Source organism: Lissotriton vulgaris, chromosome 3_1, assembly GCF_964263255.1.
Source record: "Lissotriton vulgaris chromosome 3_1, aLisVul1.2, whole genome shotgun sequence".
Classification (NCBI taxonomy): Eukaryota; Metazoa; Chordata; class Amphibia; order Caudata; family Salamandridae; genus Lissotriton; species Lissotriton vulgaris.
In genome coordinates, this window is record NC_141689.1 from 450332889 (window position 1) to 450358311 (window position 25423).

Below are 25423 nucleotides of genomic sequence, written 5' to 3' on the forward strand. Positions count from 1 at the left end.
TTGCTGTGTGTTTCGGTACCTTTGCTAATGTAACTGTTAAACAGAGGAAGTATCGGGTGAAAGAAGTATCCATTAGAAGTTACCATCTGTATCAGTTTTTATGATTGGTACTCAATCCCTTCTGTTATATCGTTCTCGTCCTCTCATTTGGAGTTTAGGATTTTTCAGTAACCTTTTCTCTAGTTCCTAGAGACTAGGGAAACTAGGTGGAATTAAGTCATAGGTTTGAGGTGGCTCCTTTATAGGTGAACTCATCACTTCCAACTGTGGATCTGGTCCAGCAGCTACCAGTATTTCGTGGTCCATCTGCCCGATCGAGGCCTTTAGGAAAGTCATTCTGCGCATATTTGGCACGCTTCTGGTTCCTTCCGGCAAGTTTTTGACCCCAAGGATCCATAGAGGCCTTTAGTCTGAGTCATAATGACTATGATTAAGAGGGATGAGTTTGACCCACAGTAAAAGGAGAACAATTGATTTGCAGAATTACAGGGTGACCGTGGTCTAGACACCCCCTCCAGACACCACAATTGTCTCTCCCCCTGGTGCTTCCACAGAGGAGAGTGCTTCTTTCATCATTGTCATGCAATAGGCTGCAGTGGTGCTTGACTTGGAGCTCCCTACTATGGGCATAAAGACCAGCATCCCCACAGAGGTTCTCCAGCCTGGCATCCTCTCTTGCCTCATGGATTTCCTCTTCAGCACTTGGGTAAATCCAAGTCCTGGGTTTCTAGTCAGTAGCCAGGTAGTTCGTCGCCACAGAGCAGTGCTGGGCAACCCTCAGTTCCTGAATCAATATCCAATGCCAGAGAGTTTAGTGGTACACACATCCACCAGCAGAATAGACCCTAACGTCTTTCCTACAATCATAGATGACCCCAAATCCAAGTGCATGGAGACATTTAGCAAGCACATGTTCTTTTCTTCCAGCCTTTCTATATGATCTGTCGATGCCAGCAGCGTCCTGGGTCACTACACCCATACTTTGTAGAATATGGTTGTTCAAATCCTACTGGCAGTTACAGAGGTCCTCTTGATGTCCTTAGTTCGAACTTTCAGGATAGCTGGGATGTGGCAAAATGTGTTTTTCGGTCTGACATGGCACAACTGATTGCTTGGGTTGGGCAAGGGGCACCAATGTGATGTTTCGATTCCACACCTGGATGTGGTCTGCGGGCTTCTCTGGGGATGTCCAGGCATCATCCTTAATAGACATTCCATTCTAGGTCTCTCACCTTTCCGGTGAGAAAACAGACCCTGCCCTGGAACGCTTTGAAGAAAATCACGCCACAGCGCTTTACTTGGGGATTGTCTGCCCACTTTTCCCAACAGTTCAGCACCTTTTGCGGATATGCCAGGACTTTTTCTTATTGCCAGTCCCGCCCCTATGTTCTAAAACCTTCTCCGCCATTTTGTAACTGAGGCCACGGCTCCCAGAGGCAACATTCAGGGTATAGGGTCCACCATGCAGCTTAGTCCCCGCCCCTCCGCAGCCCACAACTGTAAAACTACTTTTGTGTAGTTTGTGTGCAGGGTCAGATATTTTTTCCAAAGGTGGAGAGACATCATTTAGGAAACTTGCATCCTCCAAATTGCCCAAAGGGGCTGCGTCCTCCCATTTCTTTGTACCCTGCCTCACCAGCACAGCTGACGAAAGATCAAATGTCAGTTTTGAGCAGGAAGTACAGGCCATTTTATGTCAAAGGAGCCACCGGGAGGATTTCAACCTCAGAAGTAGGAACTGAGTGCAACTCTTCCCACGGATAGGACCGATGTCTTTGTACTATTTGGAAGCTCCCCCCTCTAAACACCTTCCTGCGGAAGGACAGATTCAGGATGCTTACGCTGCCCGAGAACTGGATGGTAGCTTTGAACCTGCAGAATGCGTATTTCGATATTCCCTTCAGGCCCACAGGCCTTTACTGCCATTTTCAGTGTGCCAGGAGCGTTTATTTTGCAGTGCTCCCTCTGGGCATTACTTTTGCCCCTCAGATGTTCTCAAAAGTGATGGCAGTGGTTGCAGCATACTTTCGGGGGTTGGGTGTGCCAGTCTTAATCTACCTTCATGACTTGCTGTTGACTGCAGTCTCGCCTCAAATAGACTACTTCCAGACATTGGTGAACCTTCTGACATCATTTGGGTTCACCGTCAACGTGCTGAAGTCACACGTGCTCCCGTTAATTATTTCTATCCTTGATACAGTGCAGTTTTGTACTGCACAGAACAGAGAATCCAGGACCTGATCTTTCAGCCTTTGTCCTAGAGCTCAGTGAGGATAATTTTGAGGCTGCTGGAACTGTTAGTCGATCACACCATAGGATGCATGCGGGCTCTGCAGTCGGATCTGAAGTGTGCACATCACCTGCAGAATCCATCAGATTCCATCCAAGTTTCGGAGCCTATTCCAAAAGACACGCAGTGGTGGCTGCTAGACTGCAATTAAACCAGTGGCAGACTCCTTTCCTTATGCCACCCAGACCGGAAAGGTATGATAGATGCATTACTACTGGGCTGGGTAGGCCATCTGGGAGAGGGTGGAAATCAGGACTCTGACCTCCATCAGAAACTAGACTCTACATTAGTTTATTGGAGTTGTGGGCGATCCGCTTGATGTTGAAGGCCTTCATACCATCATCAAAGGTAGGTTTGTACAGGTACTCACAGACAACACCACCATGATGTGGTACTGCAATAAGCAGGGGGGAGTGAGGTCTTGTGTCAGGAGGCTGTGCTCCTCTGGAAGTGACTGGCAGGATCTCTAAATGCCTGGGCAGACTAACACAGTCACCGACTCCTAGCGAATCACAATTGGCAGTTACACCCAGAGGTGGCACAGGATGTTTTTCAGCAATGGGGAGAGAGCCCTGGCTTCATCTTTTGATCATGACTGAGATTGCATAATGTCAGCATTTTTGCATGCTCGAGTTCCCTAGAAATCTCTCTTGGGGATGCATTCTGCCTAGAGAGGAGATCATTACTTCGCCTCCACCCCTGCAAGCTTGAATTATGAATAAGATGAAAGCCCAACCGGGCCCTAGTTATCCTAGTGGCTCAGTATTGGGGTAGGATGGTGTGCTACTCAGTACTTCTGAACATGAGCATTTGTCTTACGATCAAGTTGCTGCTTCGGGAGTATTTACTGTTGCATCTACATGGCAGGGTCCTGCTCCCTGGCCTCCACAATCTACACCTCCATGCATGGAGATAATGCGGTAGCCAGTTGTGGCTCCTCTGCTAAGGTAGATTGGCATTGCCCCATTGCTCTCAAAGCAGTGTTAAAGAAAACAGAAGTTATTATCATTTTATTTTCTATATCTCCCAGGTCATGGCGGGGCTTGGCTCCCGTGACGTTGGGGAGGAAGAGTGGTTGTTGCACTCGTCTTGGCCTGGCCAAACAGTCATGCTCACTTTGCAAGTTCTCCACCCAGGCTGCATTACCGCCTGGTGGAGAACATGCCCAGGCTCCCTTCCTCGCCTGAGCGCCGAACCACGATGTTCCGATCAATCCGAACACTGCATTGCGGCATTGTGATTAGCTTAGGGGAACCAATCACAATGCTGCATTGCAGTTGTAATTGGCTTCGGGGGGCCCGAGTGCTTCCTGGTTGAGGAGCAGAGAGACGACGTGGGAGAGACAGCTGCTCAGGTAAGTAAATTCTAAATTTTCTTTTTTTTTTTCTCTCGACAATGGAAATGTTCTTCCTGGTCTCAGTTAGCTTGTTACCTGAATGAGCTGCATGCACTCTCGGTCCAGCTGCCTTACACAACATTTTTTTCAGACAAACTAGTGTTCAAAGGTCAAATAGCATTTCTGCTGAAAATGGTAAAACCTTTCCATGTCAGGCTGGCTATCACCCTTCTGGCATTCTTTGCCCCCCTCATTGTTTGAAAGAGGAGGAGAGGCTCAATCATTTAGACCCCAAGAGATCCCTCAGCTTCTACATTGATCGTGCCAGGAACCCTCAGGTGGACGATCAACTCGTTGTGGGGTTCTCAGCAGCAAAGAAAGGCAGGACAGTGCAAATAAGAATCAGCTGTAGGTAGAGAGTCCTTTTCATTAAAATATGCTACTTAAGTAAGAAGCAGCTAACTGAAATTGAGGGCTCATTTCGCTCAATTCAAGGCTGCTACTTCTGTCCTGTCCTCGATACCGGTGAGGCTGCTGTATGGACATCAGAGCATACATTCACTGTGCATTTGCCATGACAAAAGTCCTTCAGGGTAGGCATTTTGCCAGTAGACCTGCGATACATTTTGGTTTGAGCCATTCCACCTTGGGAGGTACTGCTTTGAGATCTTTTCACAAGTTGAAGCATCTGCGGTTAGAAGTATCCATCAGACGAAATTCAAATGGAGCATCCGTCAGAAACAGGGTTACCAAAGGTAAGTAGATTGTTTGTCTTGAACCTCTTCTGCAAAGAGAAATTGAAGTTGCTGGACCTTGCCAGATTTTTGGGCACTCTAGCTTGAGGACTGGATAGTCTATAAACTGATCCTGAAGTCCCACTGGAGGAGCCTGCTTTTTGTGGCCGGCTTGACTCGCTATTAGTTGTGGAACTTCCCTTTTGCCTGACATCGGCCCCACAAGCCTTTACAAAGGTGATGGCGGTTCTAGCAGCCCATCTCTGGAGGTCGGGGATTTCAGTTCATCTCTACATGGACAACTGGCTTCTGAAGGCAAGTGCTCCAGAGATGGTGTAGTCACATCTGTAGTCAATAGCATTACTGTACCATGACTTGGGTTCATTTATCAGTGTACCAAATCTCACTTGGAGCCCTCTCAGCGCCTGGGGTTTATATGGGCAATACTGGATAACACCGTGGGACTAGCCTTTCACTCAAGCAGAAAGTGCAAGACATTCATAGTACTGCTTTCATGATTCCAGGAAGGGGTCTCAAATTCCAGTACTGTGTATCGTTCACCTGCTAGAATTGATAGCTTCTTCCATTCTCTGGATCATGCATGACTGCTGGCATGAGTGCTCTCCAATGGTGTCTTTGCAGTCAGTGGTTCCAGCACGGGGGTGACCTTGCACATTACATTGTGGTTTCCAGGGACACTGCAGTTAAGCTTGCCTGGTGGGGTATGAAGGATAACTTTTCCAGGGAAATGTCCTTCCAATCTCCTCCAGCTGTGGGCTTGGTTGTGACCTGGTGCCTCCACTGTAGGGCGGGGCTCATCTGGAGGAACTGGAGATGAGAGGCCTTTGGTCTCCATAGGAGCAGAATCTTCATATCCGTGTGCTTGAATGGAGGGCAATTTGCCAAACACAAGATATTTCTCAATTTCCTTTACTGTTGGATCTTTCCAGATCTTCACAGACAATAGGACAGTGATGTTGTATTTTACCAAGCAAGGTCATAATCTTCCTACCAAGAAGCCCTAATAATCTGGTCATGGATGCACAACATGGGAATGAAGCTGGTGGCAAATCATCTAGCTAACTTGTTGAACACCAAAGCTGCCTACCTATGTCTGTCATCTTGCCGACCACAAGTGGTGTCTCTGCCCTGAGTTTGTGAAGAGCATTTCCGATCGATGGATGGGGAGTGCCCCACATGGATCTGTTTAGGACTCTTATCAGTTTACACTGGCTGGAACTCTGCGCCCTCCAACATAATTCAAGGACCATTAGGGGACGAGTTTCAGTCTAAGTGGAACTACACTATGCGTGTCGTTCACTTTCCTCCCCTCCCCCGAAGACAGAAACTTGGGAAGGACCGTATTGAATAGGAATAGGATCAGAAACGAAATCCTTTCCCGAAACTTACAAAGATTGAGAAATGAGATGAGAAAAAAAAACTGTTTACAACTATACCAGAAATGACAAAAGCAGACAGAAGTGAAAGAATAGAGCAATCCTCCTTGTCAAAAGCTGCAGATATGTCTAACAAAATGTGCACCGAAAAATATTTGTTGTGAAGAGAGTTAGCTGCATAAACCAGAGCCATTTTTATTGAGTAGCCTGAATGAAGCTTTTATTGATCAGGAGAAATAACATTATGGGCATGTAGAAAAGAAGGCAATTCAGAAAAATAACAATATACCATAGAATGCTTAAGTAAAGGAATAGGTCGGAAATTGGAAAGATAGTTGAGATCGAAGGATGGTTACTTCAGTAAAGAGTCAACAATAGCAGACCTAAAAGAGGAAGGAACTCTTCCTGAAGACAAAGATTGAAAGGCAAAGTCAGGGCAGACATACGTGGAAGAAAATTAAAAATGTGATTAAAGAAGAGAGCTGAAGATGTGAATGCAGCTATGCTTTGCTTAACTGGGCCATAACATAAGCCTCAGCAACAGACTGGAAGTATGTGTAGAAATGGTAGAAAGAGGAATTGGTGCAGATTTGAGGTTGAGGATGGAAAAGAATCACAAATAATAAAGATTTTAGAAATGAGGCTAGATAGTATGTAGAACAAGAGGGGTCAGGAAGAGCACACGATTGCACATGATTGAATTTCTGATTATAATTATTGGTGCAGCATCCCTGTGCCATTCATGGTCCTGGCAGGCTTTTCTTGAGCGTGCAGTCCTGGTTCATCAACAGCACATACGTGCATACTGGTACCTTGTACTGTGGCATTTTGCTATATCTCTAATCATATGACCAGTTCGTTTGTCAGTGGTCCTTTGCTAATTAAAGCTGATTCTTGAAAAAAAATGTGGCCCTTTTTGATGCAGTCCAGTGATTGCCAGTTATTGAAACGTGACTTAAACCTAAAGATTACTTTGAACATATCTGTGATTACACATGTTTCCTCAACTCCTATAGGGGTGGCATAGACCATCTGATTCCCTAACCGGTTCATTTGATTATGGGTGTTGCACTGACTAGACGCTTTACACATTACTCTGTCCAAGGTGGGCAAGTTTATGACACAAGTATATTTGTTTCCTTCTTTTACTCTTGAATTTCCAACTAGCTAAGCCAGCATTATTATATTTGCAGTTTTTATAGAATTTTAATGTATGTTAATATAGTACATGTTTTTTAGCTGGTTTGTATCATGCTAATTTTTTATTCTTAAAGTGATATGCAATGTCTTTTTTTTAATTAAATCTGTACTTTTATGATTTGCTTTGTCAAGTCGAATAAAGTTAGTTTGATGATGACTTAAACCTAAACTTCATGTCTTTCGTATAAGTGATGCCAGGCAAGTATATGAAATATATGCTTTGTATTTTAAACAAAAGCATATTTTGCTTGGTTTTCATATACATTAAACAAAGAGCAGATGAATTGCATGGTGAAAATTAACATTGTGTGCACACTTTTATCAATTTTGAACAGCTTCCCAGCTTTCCACAGTGCATGAGGAGGTGGTATACTCTGATACAGTTTTAAAGGATCTTGTATCAACACTACTCAACACTACTCACTGGCCATGAAGTGATGTGGTCTAGTTGCTTATCTATTATCATGGAGAAACACATTCTAATCCAGCATTTCCCAGGCTCTAGGAAAGTCACTTAATCTTTGCCTCGTAATGTAAATATGTATAAAAGCAACTGTGTAGTGTGCTGTTTACAACTGTTTCAAGTCCTTTTACTCACAGTCCAGTCACATTGTTGTTTTTGTGACCCATTCTTAATCCTATTCCACATATCGTATGGCTCTACCTGTTTTAATAAAAATGCCGTCTTTAAGAATAGATGTGTACTAAAACAAATATCCACCATAAATGAGCATATGCTTTATTGATGATCACAGGTAACCTAAATATGTGTTGTTGAAGGGATTTCACTGTGATTGAGATGTTCTTCTCTATTTGTGTACCTAGAGTTTTGTAAAATTTCTTAAAACCTTGTACGGCATTCTGGTGCAGCAACTTTAATGTCTATGTGTATGTCGGCGTTGCTACTACATACTAATAAATAAGCAGCATGTCAACCCCAGAAACATAGGAATTCTGTCTGCACTCTGAAAATGGCAAAAGATGAAAACCCCCTGGGCATTTACAGTACATTTAGCAAATATTTAACTGCAAAAATACCTTGACTGTGAGTAAACTGAACAGCACATGTCACAGTGCATTGGGGATAGGCTGTTGCAACCTGTGAGAGTGAAAACCTGCTTTGAGAACTCAGAAGACCCTTGAAGAAGAGTTTGACTCCATTGTAACCACAGCCCTTCTCTTGCATGGCTTTTAGATAGAAAAGTTCTGTAAACTGATCTGAATCTCAGTCTGCCTGCACATTTTTAAGTGACTGTGTTCAGACTGGTTTGAAGTGTACTACTGCCTTGGCTTTGTGAGTATATTTTTAAGGGATGCTTGGTGTCCACCAATGACAGTGATGTGAATAGAAAAACGGACCAGGCATTGATCGGTGGAGTTGGAAGTTGCACATTTAGGGTAGAATTTTTTACTGTGTTCTGTCAGTAACCTGAAATAATTATGCAAAACGTGTAAGGCCTTATAAAGTTTTTTTTAAAACCTTTTCCAATTTGCTTTATCTTGGCGCTGCAGAGTAAAGGAATTTGGAATTAGTCCTTCGGACATTCCCTTCTCCCAGGGTAGTGGCAGTCGCTCTGATCTGTCTCCTTCTTATGAATATGACGACTTTTCTCCTACGCTTACCAGGTCTACTTAATTCTGTATATTATCTATCTCTATTTATTTATTTATTTATTTTTTACTTTCCGGATATGTTGCAGAACATGTTTCTATAATTTTCGGAATGCTCTTATTAGCTGTGCTTCTTGATAATTGTTTTTTTTCTTTCATTTTGTTAGACAAATTGCACGAGATGTATATTTTAGTTTTATTTGTGCATTTTTTGTGGTTATTGCTATTTTACTTTTATATCTGATAATTGGTGATGTCATTCATAATTTATGGCTTTAGTAGCTTTAGAATACCCCACCATAGTTATGCGTCATTGAAGGAATAACACGATAAAAATAAAAGTGAAAGATGCCTCTAAATGTATTCATGCAGTTATTTATTTTAGTAACCCTTGGCATTTTTCACTCCTCAGGCTTTAAGAAGGTTTTTTTATACAGTCACAGTAGTCTTTTTATCTGTCTATTCCTTTAAGCCATTAATAAATCGAATATAGCATTACATCGTAAATAACGAGTGAGACGGTTGCCACCTCTGATCACTGGGTACCATAAAAGTGCAGCATGTCCATGATTTCAAAATCCCATACTTTATATTTATAACCATTATATGTTGTACACATTTAGACTTATTTGTGTCTTATTAGTGAACTTTTTTTATTTTAAAGTAGGAAATGGATGTTAGGGGCTGCTTTACGCTGGATTCCCCAACTTTAAAGAAATTCAGAAAAAATGGAAGATCCGTAAAAATAACGAAACCAAAAGTACCTCTTTGGTCCAAACAAACAAAGTTTGTTGAACACCATCTGTGAAACTGACTCATCTTCAAGTGTAGAGAGCCTTGATATTGGATTCTCAGGTCACGGAAGGACTGGATATGAAGGCCCTAAGTCTTGTATTTTGCAGTAACCATTTGATAAAAGTTGCTATGCAAAGCTGAGAAGGCCACCTATATACAATTTATGCAGAGTTACATAAAGTATTATTCTACATTCTCTTTCATACTGCAATTGCAGTGATTCTGAAGATAGCTTTTTCTACAAAAAGAATAAGCCACTTACCTTTAGTAACACTCTCTGGTAGATACTCTGTGTAACTGCAGAGTACTATGTTTTGAATACCACTGGGTACCACACTGGATCCGGAAACATTTCCTGCAGTAGCTCCCGATAGTGACGACAAGAGTCATAGCTAGATACCACCCTGTGTGATGATGTTACTCCCTCAAAACTTTTGCTTTCTCAGACACAGAGAAGCTGACAAAACGAGTGGTGCACACGATGTGCTACTTAATTGAGCTATCAGAATTCCACTACACAGACCAGGAATGAGGGCAGGAGTTGAGGATTCTTCTGTGAGACTAGCCATCCGAAATAACTATACCATTGGTAAGTAACTTGTGATGAATTCTTCTGGCTGCAGAGCCCTGTCCTTTTGAATCAGTATCCAAGCAGTACCCTCTCACTGCAGGTGATTCTAAGGAGTGGACTTTATATCAGGAAGATTTGCAGGAGAGTCTATGCAAAAGGGCTCCCCATACAACCCTAAGAGGTGATGCAGCAGAAAAGGGTAAAGATTTGAACGGATGTCTGTCGCACCTTGGCAGGTGTCTCGTACAGGAATGCCTGTAGTTGGGGCTAAAGTATGGAGTAAGCTCTCCGGTGGATCCTTCTTGGCCAAAGCATAGCAGAGTTTGCTACACATAACAGTTCTCAAAGATAAGATCTTTTTTTGGACAGTTTTCCCTTTTATCGCACTAGCAAATCCAACAAAATGTTGGCTGCTCGTCCAGTACTCCTTGGTCATTTCAGCGTGGAAACTAAAGAGTTGCTTAGAATCCAGGCACAAAAGTCTCTCCTTCTCTTTAGTGGAATGAAACTGAGAGAAAAAAGCGGGGAATGTGATGGACTGCCTCAAATGAAAAGACGCCACTTATGGAAGAAAGGAAGCCTTTGCCATCTGTAGCAATTTGTCAGGACCAAAGATAGTATATGGTGGATGTACAGATAGTGCCTGCAGTTTACTGACCCGATGCACATAAACGATCACAGTTCGGAAAACTGTCTGGAGAATCAGCCTCTGGATACAACTTTGCAAAGGTGATGTACACATCAAAAAAAGTAAGACCAAGTTAAGTGCCACTGTGATATAGACATGCATCCCAACCAGTGACTTAAATAGGGATGATCATGTACATTTAGAAAGTCCAAGAGGGCAGACATGTAATTCTTTATAGTGCCCAGAGCAAAACCATGCTGGCCAGGGACAAACCAAATAGAAGACAATCAGACACGTTAGTCTGAAGATCTGAAAGAAACACGTTAGTGTTAGATTCCTTACTTTAGAATATCCTCAGGCGTCAGACTGGATCCGGAAAGTTTTGCGTGGCAGTACCCCTGCCCGTCGGTAGGCGTCGTCTGTGGCTCCGCGTCGTTGGCGCCGGGATGACGTCGTCGGAGTACTTAGACGCCGCCCTCGCACGCTGACGTCAGTTCTTCTTTTTTTCCACACCAGCAAGCAAATGGACCGGTCGCGGGGCCGCAGTCATCACATCTCGGCGAGTCGACACCATCGGGGGTTCGAGCGACAACACCCGCGCGGCTCCGCCAGAGCCACAAGCGCTGTGCCCAGCTCCATAACCGCCGGTCGCTGGGCTGCATGCGATGCAGGAGGAGATCAGCGCCTTTCTCGCGGCCATGGGGTTGCGCTTCCCTCCTCCGGATCCCGCTGAGGCGCCTTCGGGCCCCGCGGATACGTCTGAGAGCCCAAGCCGGCCGGCGGCTCCATCCCTGACGCCGTCGATTACTCCAGTCCCGCAGGGCCCCTCAGGATACAGTCCTGGATCTGTGACGACGCCAGTCAACCTCCCGACCCCTCTAACGGCGCCGTCATCACCAAGGGTGTCGCCCCGACGCTGTCTCCGGACGAAGTCGTTCCCGGTCTCAGCCCTGGAACGGATCCGGCGTCGGACCGGCGCCAGCTTCGACACCGAGGGATGAACAATTCATCTATCATCCGCCTCCATCATTTTACCCTGACTATCAGGAGATGTATGTCGGGGATGACTGGGAGGGGTCTGAGGACCCTCTGGCACAGGAGTGCCAGTTGGATCAGGACTGGGAAGTTGAGCTAGGGGAGGCCAGTAGACTGGACACTTCGACCGACACTGGATTTGACTCCCCTCCTACAGTGGCTACGGAGGAGGGGGCTGCTTACAGTGCAGTGTTGACGAGGGCGGCCAAGGCCTTGGCTCTTGAGCTCCCCACGTCGCGGCCGTGAGGACTAACCTCACTGAGGTGTTCAAACCGCAGGCAAGCTCCTCGGAGCCTCTCCTGCCGTTTAATGAATCCCTCTCTGCCGTTCCGCCGGGCACCTGGTCCAAGCCCGCTACAGGCGTTCCTGTAGATCGAAATGTGGCCCGACTCCACCGCCATGCTCCGGGCGACCCTTGCTTTCTGTCCACCCGCCTCTGGCAATGGCTGGAACGCCAGGGCCTCACCCTGCTGGTTCACCACCTGGCAGGTTCTCTGAACCCTGAGGGCGGATGAACTCAGCCGCCGGTGCATGATGGATCACTAATGGCATGAACTCTGACGTGGCGCAAGGTCTCTTTCAGCAGTGGGGAGAGCCTTGGTTAGATCTATTCGCCACCGAAGAGAACGCGCAATGTCATGAGTTCTGCGCGTTGGAATTTCCAAGGCGGCACTTGCTCGGAGACGCTTTCCGTTGCGAGTGGAGCTGCGGTCTGTTGTATGCCTATCCACCTATACCACTTCTGCTCAGAATGCTGAAGAAGATCAGGCGCGACTGGGCCCAAGTCATCCATGTGGCTCCGGACTGGGCACAAAGGTACTGGTCTCCCGAGCTACTCTGCATGTCAGTCGATCCCCCGATTAGTCCGCCTCTTCAGGAGGACCGTCTGTCGCAGCAGCATGGGACGGTCCTCCACTCGAACCTCTCAAGCCTCCACCTCCATTTTTGTTTGCCAAATCTGTTTATTGGCATTTTTATATTTCAACATTACATTGGGTGCACCATTATTATCTAGGTAGTTCTTCAACTGTGCCCAGCTGCCAATGCACTGGCAGCGCGGCACGTCAATAAGGTGCTACAGCAGTTACACAAGAATAGCATGCAGTTGGGTCTTGGGCACCCAGACATGTTTGCAGTATACAAGAGTCGATGCGTCCCATTTCTGCGTGGAGAAGCCTCCACCTCCATGCGTGAAGATTGAGCAGCGGCAGTTGAGGCCATTTGACTTGCCTCCTGAAGTCTGAAGTGATTCTGGCAGCCAGGTGTCTCTCCACAAAATCGGTATACGCCTGCAGGTGAAACAAATTTGTGGCATGGTGCACAACAAAGGCTGTGGATCCTCTCTCTGCCCCCCTTTCAGAGGTTCTCCTCTTCCTTCTTTCTCTTGCCCAGCAGGGCCCTGCTCTGGGCACTCTTAAGGGCTACCTCTCTGCCATTTCTGCCTTCTTGAGGCTTCCTGATCAGCCTTCTATTTTCAAGTCCCCTGTTGTTAATAGATTCTTGAAGGGCCTCACGCACATGTTTCCTCCTGTTCCTTTCGTGATGCTTCAGTGGGACTTGAATCTTGTTCTAACCTATGTGAAGTGCGCTCCTTTCGAGCCACTAATTAATTGCCCTCTTCGGCTTCTAACTCTTACGACTGCTTTCCTGGTTGCCATCACCTCTGCCAGGAGGGTGAGTGAGCTCCAAGCTCTATCTTCAAAGCCTCTTTTTCTTTCTGTCCATCCGGACAAAGTTGTTTTAAGAACTCGTCCTTCTTTCCTGCCCAAGGTGGTTACAGCCTTTCAGATCGGGCGGTCCATCACCTTGCCCACCTTCTTTCCGCCTCCGCATCCCTCGAAAGAGGAAGAGAGGCTCCTCCGTCCGGACCCAAAACGTGCGCTCTCCTTCTACCTTGATTGCACACGCCAGTTCCGGGTGGACGACCAGCTCTTTGTTGGTTACGTGGCCTCGAAGAAGGGAGGGGCCGTGCACAAACGAACCATCTCTCGGTGGGTCGTGTTGTGCATCAAGGTCTGTTACTCCTTGGCTAAAAAGGAGACCCCCGTTGGGCTGATGGCCCCTTCCACTCGAGCCACAGCGGCTACTACTGCCCTGGGGAGTCCCCTTGCAGGACATCTGTCAGGCAGCTACGTGGGCCTCGCTGCACACGTTTGCTAGACACTACTGCCTGGACAGCCAAGTCCGGAGAGATGGCTTTTTCGGCCGTTCCGTTCTCCAGGACTTTCTGGTATGATCTTGGTTCGCAGACCCACTACCGGGGTTGGTATTGGTGGGGTATCTATTCTAAGGTAAGAAATCTAACACTAACCTGTTTCTTTCAGATGCACAAGGTACTTACCTTTGGTAATGATATATCTGTAAGAAACGGAAATTAATGTTCGATTCCTTACCGCCCCATCCATCCTCCCCGTTCTGCGAACCGACATCTAGGGTTAAGGTATTCCCTTTGAGGGCCCTAGTTTTATGGCACCAGTGTCAGTCTATGGCATGGCTCTGCGTTCCTGGTGCTGAAAGCTATGTACAAGAACTGACGTCAGCGCGCGAGGGCGACGTCTAAGTACTCCGACGTCATCCCGACGACGGACGCGGAGCCGCAGACGATGCCTACCGAGGCGCAGGGGTACTGCTACGCAAAACTTTCCGGATCCAGTCTGACGCCTGGGGATATTCTAAGGTAAGGAATCTAACACTCACTACTGTTTCTTACAGATATATCGTTACCGAAGGTAAGTAACTTGTGCATTCGGCCTGTAGTTCTTGGCAGCAATCCTACAGGGTTAGCTCAACGGACAGAACAGATGGAGTTTGCATGCAGGTACTAAGGAACCACAATTTCATCCACCACCTCCAATTGCAGATCAAAACCAGTCAGCTGATTCTGCTCAATCTCCAGGCGTTTAGGTGTAGATTGTGGCGCTTCTGGTGCAGAAATCTGCCCTGTTGCTGGACCAGCCGATCATCCCAAAGATAAATTAGAAGTGCCTGGCAAAGCCTTAGGTTTATCGGATCTGTATACCACACTCTAGAGCCTAACCAGGGAATATTAGGATGATCTGTGCTTGGTCCCTCCTGACCATAAGAATTCTGGATCAGAGGTAAAGGAGGGAAAGCATGGAAGAGTCCCAATGAAGGTGGAACACATCTCCCAGATGGCCTTAAGAGAGTAACTCTAGGGCACAAAAAGCTTAATTTTGCGCATTCTCATTGGTAGTGAACAGATCTCCCCAAGGCATGCCTAATTGTGCAAAGTCATCTAGAACTACCTCTGGATGCGGACGCTATTACTGGCCGGCAAGGTAATGCCCGCTGAGTTTTGAGCTCACCAGGTGATTGACCTATGGGAATGTCCTGTGATGGTCCAGGCACCACCACAGTCTCAGAGCCTCCAGCCACAGCGCACAAAACACCACACTGCCCTGCATGTTGCAGTACCACATAACTGTGGTGTTGTTAACAGACCTACCCTTTATGGACGTTAGAAAGGCTTTATGCACCATTTGAATGCCTCCCAGTTCAGTAGATAAATGGGTCTTGCTGCTCCACCTGAGGTTAGTGTCCTGAACCAATTTCATCCAGCTGTGGTTCCAACCCAGGGATGATGCCTGTATTAATAGGACGGAATGGGGCACTGTGAGGTCTAGATGAGGCAGGGAGAACCTTTCTCCTGTTCATTTTGGCATCCATCATCTACCACAGAAACTCCAGGGAGCTTTGTCTGCAAAGCAGATAATGTTCGTGAGAAATCCTTATTGCTGACGTTACTGACTGAAAAGGAACCGCTGCAGGGTCCACGTGTGCCATCAGGCTTGAGGATCCAGCAGGATGTATGAGACAAGATGACCAAGAAGATTCAGAATTGTCTGGGCTGGCACAAATGCACAAGGCTGAAACATCAGGATCATATCCTGAATATCTCAGACTCGTTGTGAGTGCAGAAAACCTCTCAAAGCTACTTTGTGAAGGCAATCATCTGTACCAGCTAGAGATTAGACTTCAGCATACGATGGGGAAAACCAAAGTGGAAATGTAGGGATGTCTTTTGCAGGGGGGACTGCTTTTGACTGAGGGGGGAACCCACCTTCAGCAACTAGTCTTAGGAATAGGGGAAGATTGGCAGCGACTTCTACTGTGCACTGCAGGCAAGCCGAGGTAAGGCCAAAGGGAAGAATGATGAAATGAGTGTTCCACCCCCACGAGAAACAGGAGGAAGCGTCAGTGGGTTGCAGGACTGGAACATGAAAAGTATTTAGCATTCTCCACCAAGGATACCATCCAGTCTCTGTGGTATAGGTCTGAGAAGACCTGGCACAAAGTCCTGATGAAGGTGTTCAGAAACTTAAGGATCTGAAAGAGACACGTTAGTGATAGATTCCTTACCTTAGAATATCCCCAGGCGTCAGACTGGATCTGGAAATTTTTGCGTAGCAATACCCCTGCGCGTCGGTAGGCGTCGTCTGCGGCTCCGCGTCCGTCGTCGGCATCGTTAGTGCCGGAATGACGTCGTGGGAGTACTTAGACGCCGCCCATGCGCGCTGACGTCAGTTCTTCTTTTTTCCGCGCCAGCTAGCGCAGATCCGGAGAAGCTCTACCCCTAGTCATTTTTTGACTAAACTTTTTTGATCTTTTGATCATTTCTTTCTTCGAGTCTTCGACTCTATCGGTGCCGGTAGGGATGCCCGGGTTCAAACCCTGTTCGAAGTGCGACCGACTGTCGGTTACGGAGCCCCATGACCGGTGCCTGAAGTGCTTAGGCCTCGACCACGACGACCGTACCTGCTCTGACTGCCGGGCCCTGATGTCTAAAGCTAGGCGGGAGCGGTCCCGCAAGCGACTCGAGCTCCCGCAGTCGGCCCCGCCCCGTTCCAGGTCCCGGTCCCATGGGAGGTCGAGGGACCGGTCGCGGGGTCGGAGTCAAAGTCATCGCAGCTCCGGGAGTGGACACCGGCGTCGGGATCCGAGTCCTCGGGTAAGAGGCATGAGAGGTCGGAGAGACTTCATCGTTCCTCCGACCCACCCCGACGCTCGCACGATGCAGCCGGGGGCTCGGGTGACACTGCCCACGCGGCTCCGTGGGAGTCGCAAGCGTCGCCGCCTGCCCCACACCTTCAGGTCCCTGGGCACGGCGCGACGCCGGAGATCGAGCGGTACCTCATGGCCATGAGGTCCCTCCCTCCTCAGCCGGGATCCGTGGCGCCTCCGGGCCCATCTGTCCCGGCTGGAGGCCCTAGTGGGTCGGGTGCTTCGGCCCCGACGCCGTCGAGTGCTTCGGCACCGGCGCCGCCGGCGACTTCGGTCTCTGCGACGCAGGGCCTCTCCGGATCCACTTCCGGGTCGACCTCACGACCTCGCCGACCCCCCGGGTGTCGCCCCGGCCGCCCACTGTGTATGCCGTCCCCAATGTTCCCTCCGGTCCGACTCTGGCGCCGGAACGGCGCCGCATCCGACGGCCTTTGGAGATTTTTATTTCCACGAGGAGGCCCCATCTGTTAATCCTGTCTTACAGGAAACTGGTGACGAGGAAGATTGGGATGGGTCTGAAGAGTCTCAACAGGACTGGAAATATGAGCTTGCGGAGGCCAGTGGTATTGACACCTCGCCAGACACTGGATTTGTCTCCCCTCCGACCGTGGCTTCGAGGAGGGGTCTACATATAGTGTAGTGTTGACGAGGGCGGCTAAGGCCTTAAACCTTGAGCTCCCCGCCGCGGCCGTGAGGACTAACCTCCTCACTGAGGTCCTCAAACCGCAGTCAAGCTCCAGCGAGCCTCTGCTGCCGTTCAATGAGGATTTGTGTGACGTTCTTATGGGCACTTGGTCCAAGCCCGCCACAGGTCCGCCTGTGGATAGGAATGTGGCCAGACGCTACCGCCCGGCCCCGGGCGACCCTTGCTTTTTGTCCACCCATCCCACCCCGAGAGCCTGGTCATCAAGGCCTTCAATTCCCAGACTACGTTCCCGTCGGTCCCGCCCGACAGGGAATCCAAGAGATATGAACAGTTCGGGAAGAAAGTGTTCTCGTCCCTAAGCTTAGGGCTGCGGTCTGTCAATACCGCCTGTCTCTTGGGCCGCTACACCCACACCGTGTGGGACGCGGTTGCGGACGTGCTGCCACAATGTCCGGAGGAGATCCGGGCTAAGCTCGCTCAAACCCTTGCGGAGGGCCGGGATGCAGCGCAATATTCCATCCGGTGTGGGCTGGATACCACGGACTCACTGGGCAGGGCTATGGCAACGACGGTGGCGGTTTGACGCCACGACTGGTTGAGGTCCGCCAACTTCTCGGCCGATGTCCAGACCACAATTTGGAACCTATGGTCATCACTAATGTGAACTAGCTTTAATTTCTTTGACTGTTCGTAGCCTTTGGCTCGTTTTCTTATGTCACTTACCCTTCCTACACTCATTGCACTACTCCCCTTCCCCCCCCTCTACCAGGGCACTTTATAGCAATGATAAATGTTATGTCTATTGCCTGAATAATATGGCTGAGCTACATTGAAAATAAAAACAATGTTAGCAAACTGTTAATTGATTTTTGTTAAATACATTTAATTTTGTGGTTGTTTACTGGGACCCCTCTCTCTCAGCAACGTATGTACCCAGGTCCCAGTGACTTACTTGGGTGAACCCCCCTTTACTTAACAGACCACACTTCTGGACATGCAGTTCGATGGCCGTCGCCTCTTTGGCGACAAGGCAGACCATGCGATGGAACGTTTTAAGGACTCCAGGACTAAGGCCAAGTCCTTGGGCCTCTCGGCCCCACGCCGGCAATCGGGTGCCTTGCGCTCCTTTCGTGGCCACGGAAGGGAGCACCCCCACACGTGCTGCCAGCCTCGCGCTGCAGAATGTTCAACAGTGCGGTGGCCGCTGTGGAAACCGCCGTGGCGGCAGTCGGGGACAACGGCGAGGCCAGTCCACACCTCCCTCCACAGCACCCGCCTCAAAACCTTCCTAATCCGAGTTTTCAGGCCCATGTGACGCTTGTGGGAGGCAGGGTTCTCCATCACCTCTCCCATTGGCGCACTGTCACGTCGATCCAAATCAAGTGTGATCAAATGCAAATTGTTAAGTTCCGCTCCAATGCATTTCGAGCCTCCGCCCTTCATCGGGGAGCATGAAGGGCGGAGGCCCGAAATGCATTGGAGCGGAACTTAACAATTTGCATTTGTGAATTTTAAATGTACTTGAAACCTTCCTACAAATGGATATGAAATTAATATCAACTTTGGAATACAAATAAAAAATACATATGGAGAAGCAGTAATTACTCTCCCTGTGAATTGTTTGGAAGAATACACCACACTGAGTGCCTCAGGGATGTTATCAATGGCTCATTGATCACCCTTGATTTGGATTGTCAATTACTCGCCCGGAGTGATGGGCGACACCTAAGAGCACCAAAAAATATTTACTTTTGTCTAGAAGAATTATCAACAGCTGTGCACGGCTCTATATATTTTTAGCACTGTCACGTCGGACAGGTGGGTGCTGCAGATCGTCCGAAAGGGCTACTCCCTCCCCTTCGAGGCGACCCCTCCATCCATGCCACCGCAATTCCACCGCGTGTCGGGGGATCACTTGCAACTTCTGTAAGAGGAAGTCACGGCCCTCTTGGCCAAGGGGGCCATCGAGCGCGTTCCTGGGCCAGAAGTAAGGTGTGGTTGTTACTCCCACTACTTTCTGGTACCCAAGAAGGGCAAAGGGGGCCTACACCCTATCTTGGACCTGCGGAACTTCAACGGCTTCCTCCGGTAGGAGAAGTTAAAGATGCTGACTTTGGTTCAGGTCTTAGCTGCCCTGGACCCTGGAGACTGGCTAGTAGCGTTGGACTTGCAGGACGCTTATTTTCACATCCCCGTCCTGCCGGCCCACTGGCGTTACCTGCGGTTCACGGTAGGCCAAGAGCACTTTCAGTTTACCGTGCTCCCCTTCGGCCTTACCAGCGCCCCACGGGTGTTCACGAAGGTGATGGCGGTGGTCGCAGCTCATCTGCGCAGGTTAGGGGTGTCAGTCTTCCCCTACCTAGACGACTGGTTGTTGAAGGCGGGCTCGCCCCAGAGAATCGTCGTCAGCCACCTCCAGACTACGGCCGACCTCCTGCATTTGCTGGGGTTCTCCATCAACGTGCCGAAGTCGCACCTGTGTCCCTCTCAGAAGCTCCTCTTCATCGGCGCGGTTTCTTGACTCGCCGCAGGTTCGGGTTTACCCTCCGGAACAGCGGGTTCGGGATATACAGGCTCTGATTCCAATCTTTCAGCCTTTATCCAGAGTCTCGGTCAGGTTAACGCTGCGGCTTCTGGGGCTGATGGCCTCCTGCATCCTTCTGGTGCATCACGCCCGGTGGCGGATGCGGGCTTTGCAGTGGGACCTGAAGTTTCAGTGGGCCCAGCATCAGGGCAACCTGTCCGATTATGTCTTGATCTCGGAGGGCACTGCGAGACAACTGCAGTGGTGGCTCACGGACCGCAATTGGATCAGCGGCAGATCCCTCTCCCTACCCCACCCGGAGCATGTGGTTGTGACGGACGCGTCCCTCCAGGGCTTGGGAGGCCACATGGGAGAGGCGGATATCAGAAGCCTCTGGTTTCCGGTGGAGTCCTGGCTCCATATCAACCTTTTGGAGCTGCGGGCGATTCGTCTAGCACTGAAGGCATTCCTCCCCTCTGTCCGGGGCAGTGTAGTGCAGGTGTTCACGGACAACACCACCGCCATGTGGTACTGCAACAAACAGGGTGGGGTCGTGGACCCTATGCCAAGAGGCTCTGCGCCTCTAGCAGTGGCTGGAACATCAGGGCGTGGCCCTGGTGGTTCAACACCTGGCAGGCTCTCTGAATGCCAGGGCGGACGAACTCCGCCGTCGGTGCATGATGGATCACGAATGGCGTCTGAACTTGGACGTGGCGCAAAGCCTTTTTCAGCAATGGGGAGAGCCTTGGTTAGATCTAGATTCGCCACAGAAGAGAACGTGCAATGTCCTCAGTTCTGCGCACTGGAATTTCCAAGGCGGCACTCGCTCTGAGACGCTTTTCGTCGCGAGTGGAGTTGCGGTCTGTTATACGCCTTTCCGCCTATACCACTTCTGCCCAGAGTGCTGAAGATCAGGCGCCACCAGGCCCAGGTTATCCTTGTGGCTCCGGACTGGGCACGAAGATACTGGTATCCCGAGCTTCTCAGCATGTCAGTCGATCCCCCGATTCGTCTGTCTCTTCGGGAGGACCTTTTGTCGCAGCAGCAGGGGACGGTTCTGCACCCAAACCTGTCCAGTCTCCACCTACAAGCTTGGGAGATTGAGCGGCGGCAGTTGAGGCCATTTGTCTTGCCTCCCGAAGTCTGTGATATCATTCTGGCAGCCAGGCGTCCCTCCACAAAGTCGGTATACGCCTGCAGGTGGAACAGATTTGTGGCATGGTGCACAGCAAAGGCTGTGGACCCACTCTCTGCACCTCTTTCTGAGGTTCTCCTCTTTCTTCTTTCCCATGCCCAGCAGGGCTCTTCTCTGGGCACTCTCAAGGGGTACCTTTCTGCTCTTTCCGCCTGATCAGCCTTCCTTATTCAAGTCCCACATTGTAAATAGGTTTCTGAAGGGCATCACACACATGTTCCCTCCTGTTCCCTTCGTGATGCCCCAGTGGTACTTGAATCTTGTTCTTACTTACCTGATGTGTGCTCCCTTTGAGCCGCTCCATAACTGTCCTCTACGTCTTATTACTCTGAAGACTGCTTTCCTGGTGGCCATCACCTCTGCCAGGAGAGTGAGTGTGCTCCAGGCTCTTTCTTCTACTCCTCATTTCCTCTCTGTTCATCCAGACAAGGTTGTGTGGCGTTCAAGACCTTCCTTTCTGCCCAAGGTTGTCACGGCCTTCCACATCGGGCAGTCCATTGCCTTGCCCACCTTCTTTCCGCCTCCGCATCCCTCGAAAGAGGAAGAGAGGCTCCACCGTCTGGACCCAAAACGTGCGCTCTCTTACTACCTAGATCGCACACGCCAGCTCCGGGTGGATGACCAACTCTTTGTTGGTTACGTGGGCGCGAAGAAGGGAAAGGCTGTACACAAGAGGACCATCTCGCGGTGGATCATCTTGTGTATCCAGGTATGTTACTCCATGGCCAAAAAGGAGCCCCCTGCTGGATTGCGGGCTCATTCCACTCAGGCCAAGGCGACTACCACTGCCCTGGGCCGAGGAGTGCCCTTGCAGGACATTTGCCAGGCAGCTACGTGGGCCTCGCTGCACACGTTTGCAAGACACTACTGCCTGGACAGTCAAGTCCGGAGGGATGGCTTCTTTGGCCGTTCCGTCCTCCAGGACTTTCTGGTGTGATTATTGGTTCGCAGACCCACCAGCGGGGTTGGTATTGCTGGGGTATCTATTCTAAGGTAAGGAATCTATCACTAACGTATCTCTTTCAGATGCACAAGTTACTACTTATGTAACGATATATCTGTAAGAGACATTAGTTAGTGATAGATTCCTTACCGGCCCACCCATCCTCCCCGTTCTGCGAACCGATATCTAGGGTTAAGGTCATCCCCTTTGAGGGCCCTAGTTTCTTGGCACCAGTGTTGGTTCTATCATGGCTCTGCGTATCTGGCGCGGAAAAGCTGTGTATCAGAACTGACGTCAGCGCGCATGGGCGGCGTCTAAGTACTCCGGCGCTAACGACGCCGACGACGGACGCGGAGCCGCAGACGACGCCTATCGAAGCGCAGGGGTATTGCTACGCAAAAATTTCCAGATCCAGTCTGATGCCTGGGGATATTCTAAGGTAAGGAATCTATCACTAACTAATGTCTCTTACAGATATATCGTTACACAAGTAGTAACTTGTGCTTTAAGATTAGCCTCAGCCCCTCTTCCTTCTCGGGCGCTAAGAAGTTTTGAGAGTAGCACCCTGTACCTTTCTCCTTGTTGGGTACCTTGTCCATCACTCGCTTGCCAAGCTTTATATGAACCTTTCTGGAGAGGATAACGGCATGCTCTGCCAAAGTTTGTCAGTAGTGTTACTTAGGAATCTCTTTTTTCTACTATTATAACACAAACCTCCCTTTTGAAGTTGCTACTTCACCTGAGAAGTGAACACTTCTTGTTCATTCACTGCGGGCAGCATCAGACCCTCAATTATTTATTCTTTTACAGTCTTGACTTTGATTGTCTTTTCATGGGACTTTTGATTTTACATCCAGACCATTTTGTAGCCACTGCCTCCCTTTTTTATCAACATCTTTCTAGTCCCTGTAATCTCCAGAAATGGAAACGGCATCTCAAACATCTGATCAGTGAGCATGATTGACTCTTTTCATATAGTTTTTGTCTGCTATCTTTTAATTACTTTGAAGTGATATGAATCCTTCTGTTTGACATTCACGTGCCAGTAGGGTACATATTACTAGAACTTTCATTTCCTGAAAAAGTTGATTTAACATTTTTGTTCTTTAATACACAATTCATTCTTTAACCCATCAACCAAATATGCTTTGGAGCACCATCTTTGACTTGAATTAAATTTGAGCTCTAATTAACCGTATGAATCATCCATATAGGACATTGGTGGCATCAAATATGAGCAATTTAGTTATACTCGCAAAAATAAAATCACCCCATTGCTGAGGAATCTTAAGATATGCTTTTTTATTACATATTTCTTTTAAAAAAAGACTCTACAATAGACCTTCACTTATACATCCAAATATAAAGTGATACTAAAGACAGGTTAGGAATTTTTACAGTAACATATTTTCTATTGGTTAAATGTTTGCAGAGTAATTAGAAATGTTGACATCACCATTAAAACATTGCATGATTTTTGCCATTTTGTTTTTGTATACTTAATTATTTATTTTGCTTTTGCTTTTCTTTTAAACTTACATTATTTTTGGGGGAGTATAATTGTGCTTTTCATCATTCCAGAGTAAAAGAACTAACTGTAGATCCGAGTGCTGCTGGCGATATCCGTCCTTTATTACATCATGGACCAAATCAGATTGATGACTTAGAGATGCAGTGGGGAGTAGGAAGCTCTCCTCAGAGGGATGATTTGAAACTGCTTTGTGAACAAAATGTGAGTGAACTACATTTTTTACAAAACATCCTACATTTGAATTTTAAACAGTCACTCCACCTTTGTCCTTTCGCCTCATTCATTTTGCTTGTAACTTTTAACCTTTCTCTTTAGGAAAAGCTATTTGTAGTTTTAGTATTTTACCCAGAATATGGAAGCTACAATGATATTACATTTTATGGGGTATTTGAACTGAAGCAGGCCTGTTTTTCAAAGAGGAATTCAGTTTATTTGCCATAAGAAGACCTTGGACAGCTTTGAAATGTTTTACAGTCCTTGATAAAGAGTCACTTATAAAACCGATATTAAACTTTCAGTTTAATGTAGAATCATACTGTAACAGTTAGCAATTTTACATACAACAGAGTTGTTTATTCAGGGCTTTAAACCTACATTTTATGTCATGTTTGTCATGCAAGATACTTGCCCGGGATGTTAAAGGGTACATTTCCAAAATGGTTCTCTATTGGGGGTGGAGGAATGGTTGCTGGTGCAAGGACCATCCATGGAGAAATGAGCTTATTCTTTAAGAATTTGTCGCTTGGAAGATGGAGGGTCTCTCTTAAGGGCATTTCCACTGTTAGGGGACATCTTGCAAAGGTGATAAATGTAATGCCAAAAATTGTCAAACTTTAAAGGGATGAGCAGACAGAGCTTGTGACTACTTGACTCTATGCAGAAGCTTTTTGCATCTTCATTTTAGAAAACGAAGTGATTAGCAGGGGATTTTAAATCTCAATGGTGCCATGATTTGTAGAATTTTTGTTAGTCCAGTCTTGGACATCTTACACAGAAGTGTTTTAAACTGTTTGAAAAATGTGCTGCTACAAGAAACAGCTGCCACCTTTTTTTCCCATGCTCATTTTGTATTTGTTTCATAATGTTGGGCTTTGAGTCTGTAAAGTGCGTAGTCTGCATTGGAGGTACATTGGTCCTTTAGATCGATTTTTAAGTGTCTGCCTAATCTTGTTCAATGGGTCTGCTGTATAGGACCTAATATCCTGCTCTGAAGTATGTTTTTGCTGTAGTTTTTGATTGTTTTCCTGTGCAACATCACTCATCAGTCTACCTCTGATGGTGGCCTTAGCCACCATCCATATTGTCTGTGCCGACTGAACTGTACCGTTGTCTGTAAATAGTTGGATGAAATATTGAGACAACAAGTTTCTTGATGTTTCAGTCTACTGTCGAGCACACTGGGACATGAACCGTAAGGGATCCTTCTAAGATAGCGGTATACTATTGTTGGTGTGGTCGGGTGAGAGGTTAAGAAGTAGTTGAGCCGTGATTGGGTGCCCTATACAGCCTAGAAGTAAGAGTATACCTTGTCCTGTGGGTGAAGAAAGCACCATATATGTAGAAGACCTTGATGATCAAGGATGTCCCATAGTAGTGCCTTGCTTCTATTGTTGTTAATGTCTATTGGACCAGTGCAGTCCAGGACCGCATCTGGTGCCAGTTTCTAGCCTCTCCTCCCCTATAAGGATGTTCAGTTTGGTATTGTTACTATTTAGCTGTGGGAGTAATGAAACCATTAGGAGCATAGATTGACCTTATGCATAGTACTTTAGGGTTGGTAGCAGTTTTGCTAAGATGAATCTTCCTTCATCATCTGTCCAGGATTGGAGGATTGTGCACATGAGTTATTTGTGCATGTTCATGTGCAAGCACATGTTCTTGGTGCTGTAGTGGGGGAGTGAGCTGATGGGAATTCATTGATATATTTATGGCTAAAAATGACTTTCCCCACCCAGTCCCTCTTAT

General features: G+C 47.8%; 1 protein-coding gene across 5 annotated transcripts in view; it reads left to right on the forward strand.

Annotated features, from left to right (window-relative positions):
* The window catches only part of KIF2A (kinesin family member 2A), a 525241-nt gene that overhangs the window by 396961 nt on the left and 102857 nt on the right, over positions 1–25423 (forward strand). For 3 of the 5 annotated variants that reach the window (XM_086960677.1, XM_086960675.1, XM_086960676.1), the window contains exons 17-18: positions 8470–8583; positions 23509–23659. In XM_086960677.1, the coding sequence (XP_086816803.1) occupies positions 8470–8583; positions 23509–23659 (265 nt within the window). The remainder of the gene's footprint in view (positions 1–8469; positions 8584–23508; positions 23660–25423) is intronic. The other 2 variants (XM_086960679.1, XM_086960678.1) reach the window with 1 other exon arrangement.